Source organism: Triturus cristatus, chromosome 3_1 (genome assembly GCF_964204655.1).
Source record: "Triturus cristatus chromosome 3_1, aTriCri1.1, whole genome shotgun sequence".
NCBI classification, from domain to species: domain Eukaryota; kingdom Metazoa; phylum Chordata; class Amphibia; order Caudata; family Salamandridae; genus Triturus; species Triturus cristatus.
In genome coordinates this window covers 488653300-488675209 of record NC_140583.1, presented here as the reverse complement: position 1 = coordinate 488675209, position 21910 = coordinate 488653300, and the positions used below count along the sequence as shown (strand labels likewise).

Here is a 21910-nt window from a genome sequence, read left to right as displayed (position 1 = left end):
TGCTCATTGCACCATCAGGATTCAGGCAAGCCGGGCCGACGAAGGCTGTGATGCCAGAAACCGGTCCCCGGAAGCTTGTTTCCTTCCCAGTATAAGAATTGGCTTGGTAGTTTGGTTTGCCCTGTTCCCATCATGCACTGGGACAGGTACAGACTAATTTGCAAGTAGCCAGGTTCTGAGCTGGGATGGTGCAGTGAGCTAAAAAACGGTGATGGATTAAAACCATGATCTCTTGACTTGGTAAGAGTATTCTGCATCATTCAGAAACTCTGTCCATCACCACCCCCTTTTTCCCAAATCCCCTTATTAAGGGAGCCCGTTAGGCATTGCACCGCCGGCCCGACGAGGAGCAGCCCATATGATGAAGCATGACACCTGAAAGGGTGTGTGAGGGGATTATTATCCAACAAATGGATTACCAACTCTAAACACACAGTGTATGTAGTTGGACCCAGCCTTTTCTTTGACTCTTCTTCTTCCTCTTTTTTATACATTGAGGAACAGCAGGAATACCCTTTTTGGTAACGTGCATCTTTGGGGCTTCCTTTCTTGCTGGACCTCCCGCTCCCTTGTGAGCGGAAATAGCCCCTTCTGTCCCTCTTCTTGTAGTTCATTCTGTGGACTGTCCCAAATAGTTACGACTGCCACTAATAAAACCGGTCACACCTTAGACAGTTTTTTCACTAATGACGTCCAGCTCAAAGTTGTTAATCCTTTCCCCCTTACTTGGACTGACCATTTTGCTGTTCCCTTTTCCTTCTTTCGGTCCTCTTTCCATAGACCTCCATTGAATAGCAAAAGCACATTTGTTAAAAGGGCCTGGAAAGGACTCAGTGCAGATACCTTATCCCAGACCCTGAACCACTGAAAAATGGAATGATTATGAGGATGCCAAGTTTGCGGCAACAGAATTTTCTTCATGGCTCACAGCATTTATAGATATAGTTGCCCCACTCAAGGCAATTCACCCACGAAGAAAGATGCCCACAGCACCATGGTTTTCAGAAAAACTCCGACTGCTTAGGCAGGTTTGTCAACGCCAGGAACCAGTATGCCAGAAATCCTATCTCCATCCTGAAAAACTTACCTATAAGGCCATGCTGGCCAAATATAAAACGTCATCAAGGAGGAAAAATCACAGTACTGTACCAATGAGCTTGCCTCTACTAAAGCCACTATATGTCTTTTTAAGTTAATGAACCTTTTATCGGTTCCCTTAGCCCCATTGTGCATAAAGAATTCCCAGGTGTTCTGCGATCGGCTTGCTAAATTTTTCTATTCCTAAGTGGTAGATATATACAACATCTGGAACTTCACAACTCTGAGCTCACAAATTCCTTGACTGTAGAATCTCAGGCAGTATCCGACCTTCAAAGGAATCTGTCCACCTTAGACAACCCTGCAGCAAGCATTTCATGTTTTACTCTGTTGACACAACAGCAGACAGAACATTGTCTATTTAGAGTTAAATCGGGCCCCCATTGGAGCCCTGTCTCCACAACATCTTGCAATTGGGAGCCAAGATCTTACTGAAACCTTGAATAAGGTTATTGGAACTGGGTGCTTTCCTCCAAACTGGAAGAATGGCGGTATTTAACCACTGCTCAAAAAAGGTCAATTTATATCCTGCAGAACCAAAAAAACTATTGCCCCATTTCCTTGCTGTCTGTACCCACTAAAATCTTTGATAAACATCTGAACCTCCAGGTTATGAGCAATCTTGAACAATCCCAACTCCTAGACACCTCCCAATTTGGCTTTAGGAGTAACCATGGGACGTAGACAGCACTAGTATCTGCAGTCAATAACATCCGCACCACGGTGGATGCCGGAAGGGCTGCGGTGTTGATCCTTATGGACCTATCTTCAGTCTTCGATACCATCTCCCGATCCGTCTTGTCCAACGGCTCCAGCAGCTGGGGGTCGCAGACTTGGCACTTAAACTTTTGGCATCTTTTTTAAGTGACAGGTCACAGACGGTCATGATGGATCAGCTTTGATTTGAGCCCATAATGATGCCATGTGGGGTCCCACAGTGCTCATCTATGAGCCCTACCCTGCTCAACTTGTATATCTCCACACTGGTAAAACGTATTAGATCTTTTGGACTCCAAGCTATCTCCTATGCCGATGACACCCAAATCATTGTCTCTATCTCGAGGGACATCGATGTGACTGCCTCCAACTTTAAAAATGTATGCAGGCAGTGGCTATATAGATGGAGAGAAACTACCTATGAATGGGAACAAGACGGAGGTCCTGATTTTTGGAGGGCAACCAGCTGTGTGGTCCAATCTGTGGTGGCCGGACAGGTTGGGGGCCTCACCCCTTCCAACAGACTGTGCAAAAAATCTTGGAGTACTGGCTGATACAAATTTAGCATTTGACTTGCAGGTAAATAGGAGTTTCTACCTGTTTTGGGGTAATTAAATCTCTAAAGAAACTGTTTCCCTTCTTACCTCTTTAGGTATGTAAACAAGTGGTTCTGGCACTCATCATGTCCAGGTTAGATTACTGTAATGCCCTCTATCTGGACAGTAACAAGACTGTCCTTGCCAAATGGCAGCTTGTTCAGAACACTGCAGCAAGAATGATTCTTGACATCTCAAAATTTCAGTTGGTTTCTGAGGGGATTTGGAATCTTCACTGGCTTCCTGTGAACTAGCGAATCACCTTTGAGGCTCTTTGCATAGTTCCTAATGCACTTGACAACAGAGGCCCTAAACAACTCAGGAAACTTTTCCAATGTTACCCTCCCTCTAGATAGTTGCGATCCTCAGATAAAGATAAACATCTCTTAACTATTCCTAGGTATAGGAAAACAAGATGGGGAGGCAGAGCTCTCTCGATGGCTGCGTTAAAATTGTGGAACTTGTTTTCCCCTTCGATTTCCATTCTTCAACCTCACGCCCTATTCCACAAGGCCTTAAAGACCTGGCTGTTCACTATGTAATGGGCAACAGTTAGCTCCTTCTCAGTTCCCCATTCCGAAGACTAATCTGCTTTCAGCGGCTTGACATCATTGGCATGTGTTGCTCTCTACAAGTCTGTTTCATTTATTCATTCATTCATTCTCACTAAAGCTCTCTCACGCACACCCTCAGCTTCCCGTATCTGATACATTCCATCACTGGTGACCCTCGACATTTTGAACAGGAGAGAGAAAACAATACTTTTTCCATTCTTCATTCTCCTCTTATATTGCTTTAGGCAACCTCCGATTAAGGGAAGAATTCCATGTTAAAGAACAGTAGATGTTGAAGCTCCCAGTACAATGTGCTGCATGGCTCAATACTTATAAGGTCCCAAAGGCGAGACCGATTGCACTGCAAATGGTTGCTTAAGTATGAATCAAAAACAACGTGGCAAGTTTGTTAAAAACAATGCCCACTGCATGCAACGTTCAAAACTTTGGGACTCTACGAAAGCTACAATTCAGAGATAAGTTACAAAGTTTGTTATTAAAAGACAACAACTTCTAGTCAAGGCGAAATTTAATATCATTGCACTGAAAAGCAGAGACCTCTAGGCTACGAAAAATTATGAGCAACTTTTTGTCATTAAATTAGGTGAAAGACCAGGAAACATTTTCAAAAAATCGCAAGACTGGTCTACTTGTGCCAAAAAACTATAATCAATATTATTTATGTCCAAATCTGAGCCCTTCAATCAGAGGTGGTACAACCAGGCAGAAGAGCAACTACAAAGGAAACAATAGTGAATCGGATGCTGCTGGCTCCACTGACATTACTGGTTGCTTTCTTGATTGCTGTTTTCGGCTGTACAAGGAAGAACTGAGCGTCACTAAAGGGGATGTAGATCCATACCTCAAATCAATAGTGCTGACTGAGTTCCTCCCAGCATGGCGCTCAGTTTTTTTTAAATCCCACGCAAGTGAAGCGCTTCAGATAAGGTGGCGGGAGCCGGGAGAGATGACATTCCCAGATTATTATCCAAAACATTTGGGGGCAGAGTGGGCGTCGTTCCACCCCCCATCCCCCTCTCCTACGTGCAAACATGTGAACATATATCTATTTTTCAAAAGACGAAATAAAGATGCTATGCTTTTCAGCTCTGACGCCGCATTTCTAAGTTGAATACCAGTAACAAAGCATGTTATAAATGCCTGGAAATCATATCCCCGGATATTGTCTAAACTGATGTTGACAGAGAGGCGCAGGCTTGTCACAGCGCTTGCCAACATCCGATGCACTCATCTTCAGACGACAAATCCAGCAACTGTTTACAATCATTGTACTGCATGCAGAGAATGGCTTTGTTAGAGTGAAGTAAACATTTGTTGTCGAATAATGAAGAGATTTGGTATTCAGGACAGGGATATTTATTACATAAATTAATTCGATCTGGCCTCTGAAGTTGTAATGAGCTGTGAGCCTGCTCGACTGATTGTTATTCATGCTGAGTGCTGGACAGGGCAGGCTGCCCCTGGCCCTCAGACCTCTCTGCTCTATATTTTGAACATTTCATTAGGACAAACAAGGACTATGAACATTTACCACCATCTCTTGCTGGAAATAATAGATTGGTGGTATATATCTTTGCTGATGATATCGTAATAAACATGAAAACAAGAGAAGGCATTACTGCAAGTATAAACAATTGCAGATTACTTTGGTCTGACGTTGGGTCATTAGGTCAACGAGAAAAAGAAATCTCTGGCGCTAATTGGTCGCTTGGATAACTTTCATTTTACTCGAAAAACCCATCAAGTACAATTTATGGGTGAGGCTAACATATAATCCATTTATATTATACAAATAAATCACGAACCCTAATTACTTAAAATGGCAGTGGAACAATTTATCATACGCTAATAGGTAGGATTGACGGTCAACTGTGTTACCTAAATTCCTCGGTGTCTTCAGTGCCGTTTCAGTATCTATTCCAGCTCTCATACTTAGAATGGTGTCTCATTGTAAGTGATACATGGAAGAGAAGAAGATGAAAGGAACAGCAAAAGTGGTTGTGACTCCCCAGAAATGTTGGAGTCTCCAACCTTTCAGTCTTCCAGCACTGCTACAGTGCAGGTATGGGGAGGAAACGTAATTTATTATACATTTGGTTAGTTTGTCACCGGCATACATAGATCTGTTATTTGTCAAAATATAGTTTAATCTCCTTTTAAAAATCCCACAACCTCAAATGCTTTGAACATATCAGGTTTAAGAAAAGTCTAGCCTAGAAAAATATGTTTTATAAACCTCGATTCCCAAGATGCTTTGTTTTAGTTTTGACTTTTCTGTGGAGAAACCCAGCCTTTTTATGTCGAGCATTCGAGACCTCTTATATATACTTTAGTATATACTTACATGTGTATGTACTTTGTGGGCTCTGGAGATCAGCCCTAGGACTTGTCTGCTTCCGCTTAGGGATTTTTTTTCTGTTCAACTGCTATTTAACTGTCTTGATAGAAAACGACTAGTAGAGGTCAGTAAAATACCAGAATTGCTTTCTGCTGAGGGACTTTATTTTTTTATTTTTTTGACATCGGTCTCATTTAACTTTCTTGATAGAAAACGACCAGCAGGGGTTAGTAAAATGCCAGAATCAGAATGTGTGACTTGAGCAAATAGGAACAGTATATTTAATCTGCCACAGGTCACTGTTTCATTGAAACTGACCAGCATGAGACAATACTATAACATTTTGATTTCAATGGTATCCACAGACGTAGATAAAATGGCTACAAGTAGGGCAGCAGAAGTAGAGAGTTGATATATGCAAGTGATATATCCCATTTATTAAATTTTTCAGCAAGATGCCATTTGACTGCGACCTTAAAGCCATCAGTGGCTTCTCTGCTACGGCGGAGGAGCGTCACCCTCCCGCCACCACTTTAAAAAATGTAAAAATAAAACGATAATAAAATGGGTTTAAAACCTGTTTTTTTATGGTTTTATTTAGCTTGTGCAGAGGCTTGGGTGGACCAGGGTTATGATAGGCTGGAGGGGAGTGGTACACTGCGCATTTGTTTTTTGGCCGGCCGTCTCAGGCCAGCCAAAGACCACATGCGTAGTGATCCCTCTCCAACCCCAGCTGCTTTGCTGGAACTGGAGAGAACTGGCACAGGCTCCTAGTCTGTCCTGGGGCGCACATCATCGGCACTCAGGCCAATCCTGAAGCTACTCTCATGTGAAAGCAGCTTTAGGATTAGCCGCAGGGCAGGCTGGGAGCCTGTGCCTGCCTGCAGCGGCAGAGAGGAGCAGAAGAGCACAACACGACGGGGGGGAAGCAGGTAAGTTTTATTTTTCATTTTTTTGTCTGTGTTTTCCCCCTTCTCCCTCCCACCCCCACCTCTTTTGTAAAAATAAATTATTGTCTCTGTTGTCCCCCATGTCCCCTTTGTTTTAATATTCAAATAAGACAAGGGAGAGAATGTGGCCTAACGGCTAGGGCGGTCGACCTCGGAGCCGGGGAACCGGGTTCAAGTCTCGACAGGGACGCTCAACATTCTGTGATTCTGCGCAAATCACTTAATCTCTCTGTGCCTAACAAAAATGAATATGTCCGTCTGTAACGTAACTGGTGCTCATGTAAAGCGCTCTGATACCTTTGGGTCTAGTTAGTGCTATATAAAACTTCACAGAAAAAAAGCTAAGGTATTGAGTATGGTGTTAAAGCATGTTATATGAATGTTTAATTTACTCATGAGAATAATTTTTTTTTTTAATTTTCATGATGCTCCATTTTATGATTTTTGAGTGCTGGGCTCTTTTTGGACGTGTGTACTTTGTGTATACTTTTTATTTAACAAGGAGGGAGATGTAGTGTTGTGTATGTTAGAGATAGTGGGACCCCTCTGGTCCCTGATGGACTCATATAACAGTAACGTAGGTGATTGAGTCTGGTTAAGAAAATTCATGACACAGTACAGGCACTTAAAGGTTACACTCTGAAGAGTAAAGACGTGTAACACTGAGTTCCGTGTATGGCGTGATCATATACACTGGGCCCTTATTTCTGTATTTGGCAGTGTTGTCTCAGCATAAATCTGGAAGCCAAAAACAAATACAGTGTGACAGGCTTGGAGGCTGTAAGAGGGGGAGGATGAAAAATAGGACAATAAGGACCAAGAGGTGGACCACTGGGAGTACTAGGACAACCAGAGTCACAAGGACCAGGACAAGAAGAACCAGGCAAATGGAGACCTAGTCTATGAGGTGCAGAGTTACCAGTGCCAGGAACAAATAGACGATGAGGAACAGGATAGTGAAAAACAGCACTATGGGCACTGGAACTATGGTGAGAAGGATCAGGAGGGCCAGGAATATGTGGAACCAGTGGATAAGGCCCAAAGGAGCAGAAGGGCCAGAGGTAGAAGGAACAAAGGACCTGGACCATAGCGACAAGGAGGACTATGAGGGCCTGTATGAGGGCCTGTACACATCGACCAGGACCGAAGGGACAAGGACAACCAGGGCCAGGCGTGGCAAACCCAAGTAGACAGACTAATGGACACCAATGGAGAGAAGGACTTGAGACTGGAGACTAAGACCACAGACAAAAGACCAAGGACCATGGCCCAGACAGAAGCAAAAGAAACAGGACCAGGACTACAACCAGAAAGAACCAGGGCTAGCAGGACCTGGAGACCCTAGATTAGAACAACCAGTAGGGTTATAAAGGATCAGAAAGTCTTCGTCCAGTGGGACCAGGATTAGAAGGTCCTGGAGTGTAAGACTTAGCGGAATCCTAAACCAGGTTGACAAGAGCTACATGAACCAGGGTGGCCTACAACATAGGAATTAGGAGGACCAGTGCCAGAGGAAAAAGGAAGACCAGACCCAACAGGACCCGTACTAGTAGGACCATGATAAAGGAGGCCATAGTCAGATGGACAAGAACAAGGTATAATAGGCAAACCTGGAGACCAAGAGGACTAGTAGGAGTAGGATGGGGCAGGAGGACAGGGGACTAGGAGCGCTAGTGAAACCAAGACCAGTGGCACTAGCTCCAGAAGAACAGAGACATGAGGGCCAGACAAAGGGATACCAGAACTAAGACCAGGACTACACGGACCAAGGTGACCAGGATCAGGATTAGGAACACGCAAATAACGGGACTAGATAAACCGGGGGAACCGGACCAGGAGGACTGATGGGCGAGAATTAGGTTGAGAAGGATGAAAAGGTGTAGGACCGGGAGACTGTGAAGCAGGAAACCCAGGATCCAAACGACTAGGGGCAATGTACTTGGGAATGATGCCCAGTCAAACCAGGAAGTACAGGGACAGAAAGTTCTTAGACTAGCATGAACCAGAGGTCAAGGAACACCAGAACTAGGAAAGGCTAGGATGATCTATGACAGGACAAATTATTGCAGACCCATGCAGGCAAAGAACAAGATGGCGAGGGCCAGGAGGACCAGGGCCAGATTGAAGAGGACTAAGAAGTTCAGGACCTATAGGGCAATGGCCAGTATGTCCAAGATATTAGGATAAGCAGGACAGGGATTAGGAAGGCTGAGGGGGAGGAAGTACCAAGGGTACCCAGTAGACCAGAGAAAGAGGACTAGGTAAACTAAAAGAATCATGGCCAGGGAGACCGGAAACAGGGCTAAGAGGGTCATGAAGATCAGGACCTAGGGGACAATGGCTTGGATTACTATGTGGGACAGAACAATCATTACAAGTAGCATGACCAGGAAAGAAGGCCAACCAGCATCTGGAAGACAAATTGCAATGGACAGTGATGAGCAGAAGGACCCGAACCAAAATGACCATGCTCATAAGGACCTGAACAAGGAGAACTTGGACAAAGAGGACCTACATTAATGACTCTAGTACCAGTAGGACTAAATGGACAAGGAACAGACCCAGAACAACAAGGACACCCCAAACCAGGAGGACAAAGACTAAGAGCGCCAGGGCACAAGAAGCAAGATGGAACATTACCTGTGGCACCAGGACTAGCAATTTGACGGTGAGGAGAACCAGGAATAGTAACTAGAACCAAGATGACCACAAAAGAGTAGGGCCAGATGAGCAAACACTGGGGGAAACAGGAAGGGCCATGATGGCAAAAAGGCAAACTTTATGATAACAAGCGCAATAGGATAAGAAGGACCAGGACGACCAGGACCAAGGAGACCAACACTAAGGGCTCGACTTAGCACTCAGCGAATGGGTTGCTTCGTCACAAGATGACTACAAGCAGGAGGACCAGAGCCAAGAGTATCATGACATGTTGGATGAAGACCCCGGAAAACTAATAAGATCAGGTGTAGGTGGACCAGATGCGGGAAGATTAGGTGGACTAGAAGGAACAGAATAAGCAGGACCAGGAAGAGGGCTGGTAAGACCAGAGAGGTCAGAACCAAGGGACCAGGACATGAAGTTCCAAGTGGAGAAGGAGGACTAGGAACTCTGGTATTTGGACCAGGCTGGCAAGGATCAGTGGAACCAGGAAAACCAGTGCCACAAGGACTAATGAGACCAGACCAGGTCCAAGCTTACGAGGCCCAGCCCATGAGGATATAATAATGAGGACCAGGACCAATAGAAGCAGTACCAGGTGTACCACAAGGACAACAGCAATGAGAATCTGGATTACCCAAACCAGGCAGACTAGGAGTGCCAGCCCTAGGAGAACCAGAACAACAGGGCTAGTTGGATAAGGACCCAGAAGACCAGCAGAATCAGGATGAGGAGCAGTAGTCCCAGGATGAGGAGGCCATGGAAGGGCTAATATGAGGATGAGTGAAGTAATGACCAGAAGACTCAATGAAGATGTAGGTTTCTTCTCTATTTGGGAACCCAGAGTGAGGCCCAGGCAACCAGCAATATCGCCAGCTCCAATTAATCCCTTTAACATTCTAACACAACTTAATAAATACAAAGAACACTCTAATTGTTCTGATACTTAATTCCACAGAACCAGGACAATTCTACATAGATGATTACAATAAAACCCCATCACTACAATGAGCCAGGAGCAGGGCCAGGAAGACCAGGGTCAGGAAGCACTACAACCAGGCCCCTCTGATTCAGGAAACCAGCACTAGGGTGACCAGAACTAGTTAGACCAATGTCACAATGAGGATCAGGAGAACCAAAACAACCCAGAAAAGGAGGATTTGGAGCAGGACTAGGAGGAGGGCCAATGCCTAACGGCACAGGAGGACCTGCAAGTGAAGGAAGAAGATCAGGAGCAAGAGCACGCCTATGTGAGTCTAGACCACATGTATTACGATATCCCTTTTGTAAATGGTTCTTTTTCATGCTTCGTATACTGCCAACCTCTAGAAACCACCACCTCTTCAGCTCCCATATAGAACTGGTAAGTATTTGGTGAACAATCAGAGCCTGCAAAGTAAATAAAAAGCTGGGACAATTATACACTGACTACTGATTGTGCGGTCTGATGCTGGCACAGTTTTCTGAGGGTAAATCTGAGGACATAGAAACTGAAACTTGGCAGAGGAGTTTAATGGTAGATGGATGAAAATGAGTGTGATCTGTGAAGGATGGCAGAAAGAATTCACGAAACTAAGATAACTGAAGTCATGAAAAATGGTTAATGGACAATGAAGGGGGCCAAAGGGATATGGCAATCAGCAAAGGGACGGTCAAGGTCAGAAGAAAGCTTTGATGAGTAGAGGAGGGGGGGATGAATGCTCCAGATAGATCGGCTTTAATAGCCCACAGAGGGATTCTATGTGACCCCCAGATCATTGTCATGACATTCCATGTGTGTGTATGTGAGATGGGTATATAGCAAGTGGCAGATTTACAAATAAGTCAGGCAAGGTAGAAAAACAACTTGCTGTGCTGCGTTGCTTGATAGGGAGAGAGCAGAAATGCACCATATCTACTAAGATATGATGTATTTCTTCTCTTTCCTTGAACTGGTGCACTGTGTGCTGCCTAGTGCCAACACAGGCACCCTTGCTCCATGATGCCAGAGTGCCTGTATTATGAATAGGATTGTTTTTGTGAAGGAAGGGCTCCTTCCTGCACAAAAACAATCCTTTGAGGCGTTTTCATCTTTCAATGTATGCTGCAGGATGCAGCATGCATTGAAAGAGAAAGCAACGAGCAATACAGATATTTATCCTTGCTACACCTCACTTGGGAATGCATACCATTTTGAGGTTTACTGAGCTTAGAAAATCTGGGATTGCGTCAGAGTCCATGGGTAGATGCATGAGAACGCCCATGCGCCACCTGTGGAACGCCTTCTCGACACAAGGTAACGCGAGAGGATGTAGCCTTACAGCTAGAGCGGCCGATGTCAAAGCTGGGGAACCGGGTTCGAGTCTCGGCAACGACGCCCAACATCCTTTGATTCTGGGCAAATTACTTAATCTCCCCTTGCCGGACAAAAATGAATGTGTGTAACAAAACTGGTGCTATGTAAAGTACTCTGATACCCAATATCTTTGGGTTTAGATCGCGCTATATAAAACAAAAAAAGCAAAAAAACGCAAGGCAGTGATTTGCGCTGCCTTGCATTACTCTGGATTTGTAAATCCCTTTAAGGACTTGTGTTGCCTTGCCTCTCCTTGCTTGACGCAAGGGTAACACAAGCCCTTAGTAAATCTGCCCCACAGTGCATAGTGGTAAGACTTTGTGTGATGAAAGTTTTAGTGCATGGACCAGTGGGATGCATTTTGCATGACGTGATGGAGAGTAGATACAGCTTCCCTACACAGTAGGAGTGTATTGACTGCAGCCCTGTGGATAGAGGGTATAGACCCAGAACTGAAGGGAGGGCGGTTGGAGAATAGGCTACCCCACCAAATCTGTGAGGCCCTTTTTAACAAAGGGTTGCTGATTAGTTCTTCCTGAGTAATAACATAGGGTAGATGGTAGAAGTGAGGGGTAGGTCATCAGTTTCTCTTGTTAAAGGTGTCAAAGTTTCTAAGTAGGTTTGCCCTTTTCTTTGTACCCGATAACTACTTAGAAAGGTTGATGACAGCCAGGTGCTGAGATTTCTTGCTTCTTTCTGCTTGGTAGTATAACCACAATGGGGTGACCCTGTGTCCCTCAGAACCTCGGTATGTATTAGAAAAAGCTACAGTGGTTCTGTCGAAGTAAGGAAAAAGCTATTTATGATGGAGAATTAATCAAAGTTGGTTGATTAGTGCAAAACATTCAGATTAACTAGAGCATACAGATTCAAGAATGTAGGAACACCAAGACAATAATAATAATACACAGCACTCATTAGTAGATGCATGTAGCAGTTTTGTATTCAAAAGAATTGAAGCTCCCATGCATATTTACAAGCATTTACAGTGCTGTCAAAACACGAAAAAGAGATTAAAGTGACAAGTGATAAGGTGACTTTAGGTGCACAGTGCTCGTGGTGCAGTGAATATGTACAAAGTGAAACAGTATACAAAACTGGTCAGAAGAACACAATATCTCCGGTAGCTAGCGCAATTGCTTACTGAATTAGACAAAGAGATTTGTAGACGCTGAAGCAAGAATAGCTGCTGCTACTGTGAGAGCCATCACCTAGCAAAAGGCTGTCTGAGAGACAACCAGAAAATGATAGTTGAAAGAGAAACATCACAAATCAGTTCTGAAACCTCAATATTGGTTCCACTTCTCCTGTCTGTAGAATGAGTATTAAAGTGGAACTATGAAATTATCTATTAATAGGTCACAAGAATGTAGATAACAAAATGTCTCTGTGTACTCAGTGTCTTATTTCTTACAATATTTGTGATAAAGTCAATGAATAAAAATCTCAGTGAGTTCTTTTCTTCCGTGTCTTTGATGCCTATATGTCTTTTTCTGATTTAATGGGAAAATTAATTCATATTCCAATGACATTCAGTTCAATTAATTATAGTCCCATTCTTTTGCTAGTCAGAGAATCCAGCATCACATCTGCCTCTCAGACTGATCACCTTCTTATTCCTGGATCCCAATTCACTTAGCCACATTGACACTGCTCTAAAAGGGTGAAAGAATGAAGCCCTAGCGGGAACCTCGACAATTCACAGACATCTTTGATTCAAACTATATAAATAATAATTCATACAGGTATCTATCTATCTATCTATCTATCTATCTATCTATCTATCTATCTATCTATCTATCTATCTATCTATCTATCTATCTATCTATCTATCTATCTATCTATCTATCTATCTATCTATCTATCTATCTATCTATCTATCTATCTATCTATCTATCCATCCATCCATCTATCTATCTATCTATCTATCTATCTATCTATCTATCTATCTATCTATCTATCTATCTATCTATCTATCTATCTATCTATCTATCTAATTTTTCGATTTCCTTTTTTTCAGTATTATGTGAGGGAATAAATTGTTTCGCAGTGCAAACTGTATTGTTTGCAGTGCAAAACGTCTTATTCCCTCACAGAACTAGATTCAAATGCTAAATTGGCACGTCTGCCCTGAAGTGCATTGTATCACAACATACCTCTCATGGTGGATGACCCCCAGGGATTTAAGTCGTCTCATATTAAGTGCAAGTAGCTGATCCAGTTCGTTTTGACTTATTCCTTTTTATTTTTATACTTCTATATTGCTAAATGGAAAAACAAAACTAAGAGTAACAGAACACAAAGAAAACTTGACTGAGGTAAGCTGCTCACATCCGACATGGAAAAAACTGGTTTCTAATCACTGTATTTTTGTTGTGATCACTTGACTCTGTGTTATTTTTAATGTATTGGAGCATACACTCGTGTTCACTGAAGGAAAACTCAATAATCTTACCTCTGATACGATGCTGTCTGCCGTTGAATTTACTACGATCACAGTTTCTAAGACATCACTCTTGTGGTGGAGAGTTCTTTGGCCTAGAAAAACAAAATTGTCACCAAGAGGTTAGACCAGCCTTTCTATACGAGAGAAATACGGGTCTAAAACCAAATATTAAATATATAGGAACAGCTATATATGTCCAAAGCAGTTTAAAGGGAGCTAGATACGAACCTTTATTGAATCTTGCTCAATAGGCCGCAGTAAATTTTCTAATCAGAGTAAAGTCAGCTTGAGCATTTGATTACCTTCCAATATCCACTGCAAAGAAAACATAAATCGTATAGGCAGCCCTCATTCAGCAATCATGTCAGATTTTGTGCCACGGGTATTAATAATGGATTCTCGCTCCGGCACTTCAGGGTCACTGCTGAATTGGAGCTGCCAAGGAGATTTACACATCTATCACGGCCGGGAAGTCACCAACGTATGGACAGGTTAGTGATGGTGACTTTCACTGCAGGGAGGAATCCATTATGTATGAATGTAATAAGCAATGACAGGCAGAGTGAGAATGAAGGAAAGTATCAGAGGTTTGTCAGAGACCTATCTTGGAAGAACTGAGGTTTTGTTAAGATTCTTTCAAACTAAAGACCCAGGACTTGGGTGATGTTGAGTTAGGATGGTAAGAATCCAAGTGAATCCTATGTTAAATGACTCAGAGCAGTACATTAACTGTATTAGCTTGTTTCATTTGTCATAAGCTGAGCCTTTATTATCTTTCGACTACTTGTGCTGGTCTATTGGAAGTCATCACAAACTAAAAGAGAAAAAGTATTGCTTGGACACATTTTTTTCAAGTGACCTTTTAGGCATAGTTAGTGAAGGGCAGAGACAGTTGAAGGGTGCTCTTAAGAGATACATGCAGTAATGTGACACATTCACAATACTTCAGTGCGCTTTTTAGGTCTCGCTGAGCCCAGCGCATGCGCTGGCTCTAAGAGACATTTTGGAGGTGAGTTTTCAAAGTGCTGCTGGCTGGTCTAGCGCTTGCGTTCACGCAAGCGTGCACGCGCGAACCGCAAGCCTTCAGCAGCACTTTGAAAACTCGTGCTCTTTAGCGCGTCATCGTGATCACTTTCGCTTTCAGAGCGATCGCGATGACTTTCGCTTTTACGGCCGCGCGGCATTACTTTTACTGCCGCGCGGTCAATGCTTGTGTATTTAGCATCTATAAATCAAGTTATAATTCACAATTAAAAGTTCTCTGCCTGGTACATAACGCCTATTGGAAGAATGGCCTGTGATGAGGTTACAGGCCTAATGGTGGTGAGGAAGAAATGTCTGAATCAGATCATGCCCTTTGACCGGTTAGGCTTATGCCACCCAAGAAGAGTGTACTTTATGTGAACCGTACAGCGCTCTCAGACATCCAAGAAGCAACGTGGAGTTCTATATAAGAATGTCCAAATAATGTTTAATTTTCCTGAACAATATCACTGAGCCTGCATTATAACACTTTTCCAGGCTGTGCTACAATCAAGCAAATTCTGAAAAAATACTATTCCGACCTCAACCAGAGAAAATCAAATTCTCCACCTTTAAGCTTCTTCCCATCTTGCATGAGTGGAGAAGCACATTCCAGTGTCAGCAGCTCATTGGGTGTGCACACTAATAGCGTTCCCTCATCTTAGATCAGCTGCTATTTCCCTGTTACATTTTTGATGTTTGATATTTTTGATACTTTTGTGTTCTAAATAATCTGGGAACCGTTGTTATGTACTGTGTATGCATCCTATGCTCTACATACTGGTGTCCACTGGTATTTTGTATTTAGATGGATGGCAGAGAACTGGCATTAGGAGACAACTGCTGTACAGGAGTGCCCTTACTCTCACAGAAGGATAAAGTGATAGGGAAAAATAAATATAACACTTCCGGCTGATAATAACACACACATCTTCCAAAAGTATTTTCTGAGATGAGATGATGGGTATTTTGCACATACACAGAATAGTTTTTCAGAATGGGTTATGGTGATTACTTCAAACTCACTCTATAACAGATGTTCTTGCTGATGGTGCGTGGGTGGCATTAAAGACGGAAACACCAGCCAGAGCATTAGGGTAAGGCGAGAGGACATTGATTTAAAAGAGTTTGTGTTAGGATAAAAGAGAAGGGATATGAGAAAGAAAAAATACGAACTAGTAGATTCGAATGATGATTAACTAAATGTAAAGTCACAGAACATATGAGGAGAAGAGTAATAAGGATGAGGCACAGGACTACTTACAAGTGGCAAGAACATAAAACTAAAGAAGAGAGACCCATGCAAAGGCAACCATTGACCGCTCACAGCTGACAATGGCACACAAGAACTCACAAAGCCTATATTTCTGGCTTCTGGGTAGTGTACGGCGTTTCTACAACCTCGTAAATACATGTCAGTAGATGAGGAAAGGTGGAATGACAGACAGTACTCTAGTACGAGACATTTGCAGTGAGGGCTGTAAAAGTGACATTAAATCTTTAAGAAGAGGGGTACAACTTTCGTTAGAGAAGGGGTGTGTTTGTGCTTGTGTAAGGAGAGAGAACAACCCAGGTTTGCGGACCGCCAGAAATAAAGAAACTGCAGTGGATGAGAAAGCTTTTTTAAGGGCATCTAATTTGGGTTTGGAAATTCAAAATAAACACCATGGTCTCGAGGCTTTAGCTGCCTGGCTGCAGGGAGAGAACATTTTATCTTGTTGCCCGCATCCTGAAAATAAAAACAAAAGGACAAGAAGGGCATACACCCAGAGTCCCAGGCCGAAGTGGGGGGACTCTCAAATAGTCCTTCCAAATGTGAGCTACATGGTTTTTGAAGCAGGGTCTGCGAATCCTGTCAGGAGGAGGGGGCCATTCTGCGTTCATAATTCATAGTCTGGTCTCGGTACCAGGACTGCGACCTAAGGAATCGGGCCCATTTCCCAAAAACTACTATTTGGATTTATACCAATCCAAACAAAGACACTTCCTTGAACAATTTTTAACTTTCAATCCAGTTTTAGTGGAATGCTGCTCAACCAAATTTCTGAAGAGGAAAACAAATAATCCTCTATGAGAAATAATGTGGAAAGACAGTTTTGTGACTCAACCCCCATCTTTCTCATTTGAAGGATCTATGCATCTGCATGAACCTTATCATGCTGTACCCAACTTGGATGACATTACACACACACACACACATATATATGTATATACACACACACACTATGTATATACATATACACTATATATACAAACACACTATGTATATACATATACACTATATATATACACACACACACTAGGTATGTACATATACACAATATATATAAATATATATATATATACACACACATACACTATGTATATTTATTTATTTATTTATAAAGTTTTATATAGCGTGAACATGACCAGTGAGTGCATCAGAGCGATTTAGAGACATATACACTATATATATATATATATATATATATATATATATATATATATATATATATATATATATATATATATTCACTGAAAAAACCATAGGTTTCACACATGTTATAGTTAGCTGTACATTTCACTCGTAAAAAACCAATGAAATTCCCCCGTTATAGTTAGTGCAGGCAACTATAACTCACGTGACCGCAATCCTCTGCTGATGCTAATACTGTATTTAGACACTTATTTGCCCATGTCTTCTTCCATTAAATTTTAGCTATACATATATTACAAATATTTTTTTTTCATAAAGACACATATGTCATCAGCAGAAGATTGCGGTCGCGTGAGTTATAGTTGCCTGCACTAACTATAACGGGGGAATTTCATTGGTTTTTTACGAGTGAAATGTACAGCTAACTATAACATGTGTGAAACCTATGGTTTTTTCAGTGAATTTGCAAGGTTTTTTAAATGCTAATTCCTAACTATAACGTGTGTGAAACCTATGGTTTTTTCAGTGAATTTGTACGGTTTTTTAAATGCTAAGTTACTTTACGCCATTCGTGGCGTGCGCGCCCATTTAACGCAGTTCGTTCCGTGCGCGCACAGTGAGCACGCGGTGCGCTTTGCGCACCGCGCGCCCACTTTACGCAGTTAGTGCCGTGCACGCACGGTGGTCACGCGGTGCGCTGCGCGCACCGCGTGCCCACGTTATGCGGGATGGGCCATGTACGCACGATGCGCTTCGCGCACCGTGCGCACATGGGGGACATATTATGCGCATCTTTGTGAAATTTATTCTTTGTTTATTTCTTATCTGTAAGAAGCCATGCACAAATGGTGCCCTTCGGGCACCATTTGCACACGGGGTGGGGAGGGTGTGGATAATTTTTTTTAAAAAATTTTTTTACCGTACGCGTGCGGTAAGCGTAATCGGCAATTTTCCGAAATTTTTTTTTTTTTTATTTGGGCTTGGGGGTTGTTTGGGGACCCCTATATCAATGCTGGGTGGTTAGGATCTCAAGAAACTGCCTCTTTAGACATTTTTTGGCATCGTTTTTGCTGCCCAACTCAGAGAGCGAGAGAGAAAATGGCGGCCGCCGCTTCCTGGTTTCGACCGATTCGAATGTTTACTAAGATCTAACAGCCAATCAAAATCGCGCTCGCGCACGCCACCGTACGCGTACGGTAAGCGCACCGTAAGCGCACCGTAAGCTGGCTCAGATATATATATTGATTTAAAGGCTATTTTCTCTGAATCTACTGAACAGATTTACACCAAACCTACAAAAGGCACTTCCTTGACCTGAGGACTACCTCTCTGCCAAATTTCAAGTAATTCTGTTCAGCCGTTCGGGCTGTAGCTGTGTCTAAAGGTCCTATGGAAAAATGCATGGGAAAAACGCGTTTTGGGACCCCCCTTTTATCTCAGCCCCCGCTTGACGAATCCCCCCGAGACTTTCAGGGTAGGAGCGGAGCGTAGCGCCCCACCTATTTTGAAAAATTCGCGAGGATTCGTTAACCGGCGCCAAAGTTATTCAAAATAGAATGTTGCGGATTTCCTATGGAAACGTGGTCCTAACTATAACTACCTACTGGCGACCGCCAGTAGGTAATATATATATATATATATATATATATATATATATATAAAATAGTTTAAGCAGTGCAGTAATGGGTACGAATTAAAACTAAAAGAAACACTGAGATTCGCAAGTTATGTTTAGGGCCACAATCCAAAACTCGCAAAACAATCGTGCAAACCATAACTGTCACACCAAACACAATGACTACAACCTTAATGAAACAGATGCAATTCCAAATGTAAATCATCTTACAAAATATCACATTAACCTAACCACTTCAACAGACACAACTGTGATTGTATTATTATTGATTAGTTTGATTGTATGCTGTTGTTTTATTACATTTTGATTTTAGGTATTTTTATGTGTGAAATATGGTTTGCATGCCTGTTGTGCGAGTTACATATTGTAGTCCTGAATAAAACGTATGAATTTCAGTAGTTTTTTAGTTTCAATTCTTAACCATAACTGCACTTTAATTGTGGTTTTTGCAGTTGCATTTCCGAGGTTATAAACTTCACTTTAAACTTTGTGTCTTTTTACAGGCCGTTAGCAGCAAGGTTGGCTAGGCCCTGTGGTCTACCCACACTTTCCCACCCCCTCTATGGGCAACCAACCTCCGCTGTGTAGAAAGAGTTGGCCGCAAGGCCAAGCTTCTGGTGAGGGCCTGCACCCAACCCGCAGCGGTTGGCTAAACTTACAGCGCACAGCATCTGGCCGAGTGCAGCAGGTGTGGCTACAGAGCCTGGTTGTTGGCTTGGCCCTTCACTCAGCCCTCTGTGGGCGCGGACCCTCAAGCCCCTACTATTTTTGTTAATTTCTATCATGATTTCTAGATCCAGATATTGGCTTTGTGGTCAAAGCTAGGCCCTGGGCAAACTTCAGTGTCCAGTACCATGAATAAAGGGCACATTTCGAGGACCTGTGCCAAATCTGTGGTTCCAGAACAAGATTCATGAATTCAACTGAAGGTCAATACGGGTCAAGGAAGTTTGTCCTAGTTTTGTGGCCCCATGCCCAAGAAGCTTGTGCCAGGTTTGTGGTTTCAAGACGTGATATATGGAACTGCGCTAAGGACTGAGAAATGGGTGTTAGAATTTGCAAACCTCACAGAAAGATGGTTTTGAAAATATACTTTACTCACTAGGGCCGCCTTTGGGGTATCACCACATGGGCCTGTGGGTTAGGTGAGCTCACGCTTCCCACTTATGTGGCCACTCAATTGTTTCAAGACACGGGGATCCTTTTCAAATGCTAATTTCTCAAAACCTACAGAATGGATTTACTCCAATAATATGCACACCCACTTCCTTCAGTAACGTTTTACCTTCATGCCGAATTTTGTGTAAACCTGATCAACCATTTTTTCCTGTACTGAGGGGCAAAGAATGGTTTGGAAATTAAAATGGGAAATGGCACTTTTGTTACTCTCTTTTTATTGGCCTCCACTTAATGAATGTACCCAAATGTTGTCATTAAGACGACAAAGTGTGTTTTTGTACTGTTTTTTTTCCAGATTTGTCGAATGGAACCAATGTTATTAAGAAAGTGAGAGGTGTGCATCCCAACCACAGAGTTGTTATTCCTTCCATTCAAATAAAGTCACAACCTCTTCAGAGAGTGTTAGGCATTCAAATAATTCTGATATGGTTCTGAAGATGGTAATTTCTTAAACTCCATAAACTTCGCCACCACAGAATCAAGTCTTGGTGGCACGACAGCCATTGTGTCACTCTTTTTATATAGCGGTACAGAGCGCAAATAATAAATAATTGTGTCTGGATGGGACATCAGTGAGGGTTCAGTATTCTTTTTCATCAACACGCTTACTCTCCAAATGGAAAGATTCACACAAATATAACGTATATTTTAAAAAAATCTGTTCCGCCTTTGTGCAATATACCTCACATGATTTGCAAGAGACTAGCCACGGACTAATCGTCTGGCTACGTATCTATATGACCTTCCTGCCTAACATTCCTCTTTCCCTCAGAGCATTATTTCTAGTGAATGACAAATACCCTAGCTATCTCATTGCTCATGTGCTTCATAAAATAGACCCATGTAATAGGTACATATTCAACCTCAGTCACACTCCCAGCTCTTTCATTTTTTCCTGCCGCAGTGTTCCCAGCGTCCAGAGAGTTTCACCTTCCACCAGTGCCACTAAAGTGATGTTGTAAAGATTCAACCAGCATCCTTGATTCTCTAAGCACCACACTGAAGTAAGTGTTGGCATACCTAAATTGCTTCATTAATTCAGGAACCTGGTGCCTATCTCTTGATAATAAGAGAAGTCCTAAGTAGGTTTTCAACTAAAATCTACTGGAGTTACATTAATAGGGCCTTTTCAGTACCTGAAGGAATCTCAACAGACTACCAACTCCCTGACACCTGTCTCTTCATCACCAGCCTCAACCTTCTGTGATGTCATCACAGACACTTTGCTCTGTCTGACCTTAAAATGGTCCCCTGAGTAAACGCACACACCAGTGCTTAATTTGTGCCGTTGTTTTTCGGTGCTCGGCACCGGCACTTAATTGTCAGCACCAGCTAGTGACAGTTCACCACATGGTGGTGCTGTCTGACATAGACAGGTTATTGGTTCAAACCCGGACGGGGACCAGCTAACCAAGTCCTATTCTCTCCGGAAAATATTGGCTTATCAAATAAATAACTGATTCTCTTGGTTGCTGACAACAACAATACGGTCGAAGAGCAGCCACAAACATGATGTGTGTATGTTCACCGTTCTGGTTACGAATGAATGAGTTTTTCTCCATTGTCCTGATGATGACCTCCAAAAAGATTTGTATATACCCCTACATTTTATGAGGTCGAAACACGTTGGCATTACTACATGGGGATTTATTAGAAGTACCACTTCAAAGACAAACCTACTATCTAGGATTCAAACAATAATTTAATTAGCCTCCAAAAAGAATTATCAACATTATTGGGATAGTACTTAGTGTGGCAACACAATATAGGTTATATAACCCCATGCTATAACCAAGGGGGTAGAAAAACCATCTAAGTGATCTTTTTTGGATCTATTGGCCATTATTCCGGTTTGCTCAATAGCTCATGGATATTTGAATATTTGTATATGATATACTACATTGCAATGTGATTTGTTTTGTTTATTGTTGGTGCAGTCC

General features: G+C 42.5%; 1 protein-coding gene across 2 annotated transcripts in view; it reads right to left on the bottom strand.

Annotated features, from left to right (window-relative positions):
- Window positions 1-21910, bottom strand: part of MAP1A (microtubule associated protein 1A) — a 754346-nt gene that overhangs the window by 190733 nt on the left and 541703 nt on the right. For both annotated transcript variants that reach the window (XM_085644324.1, XM_085644325.1), the window contains one exon: window positions 13726-13808. In XM_085644324.1, coding sequence (XP_085500450.1) covers window positions 13726-13808 — 83 coding nt within the window. The remainder of the gene's footprint in view (window positions 1-13725; window positions 13809-21910) is intronic.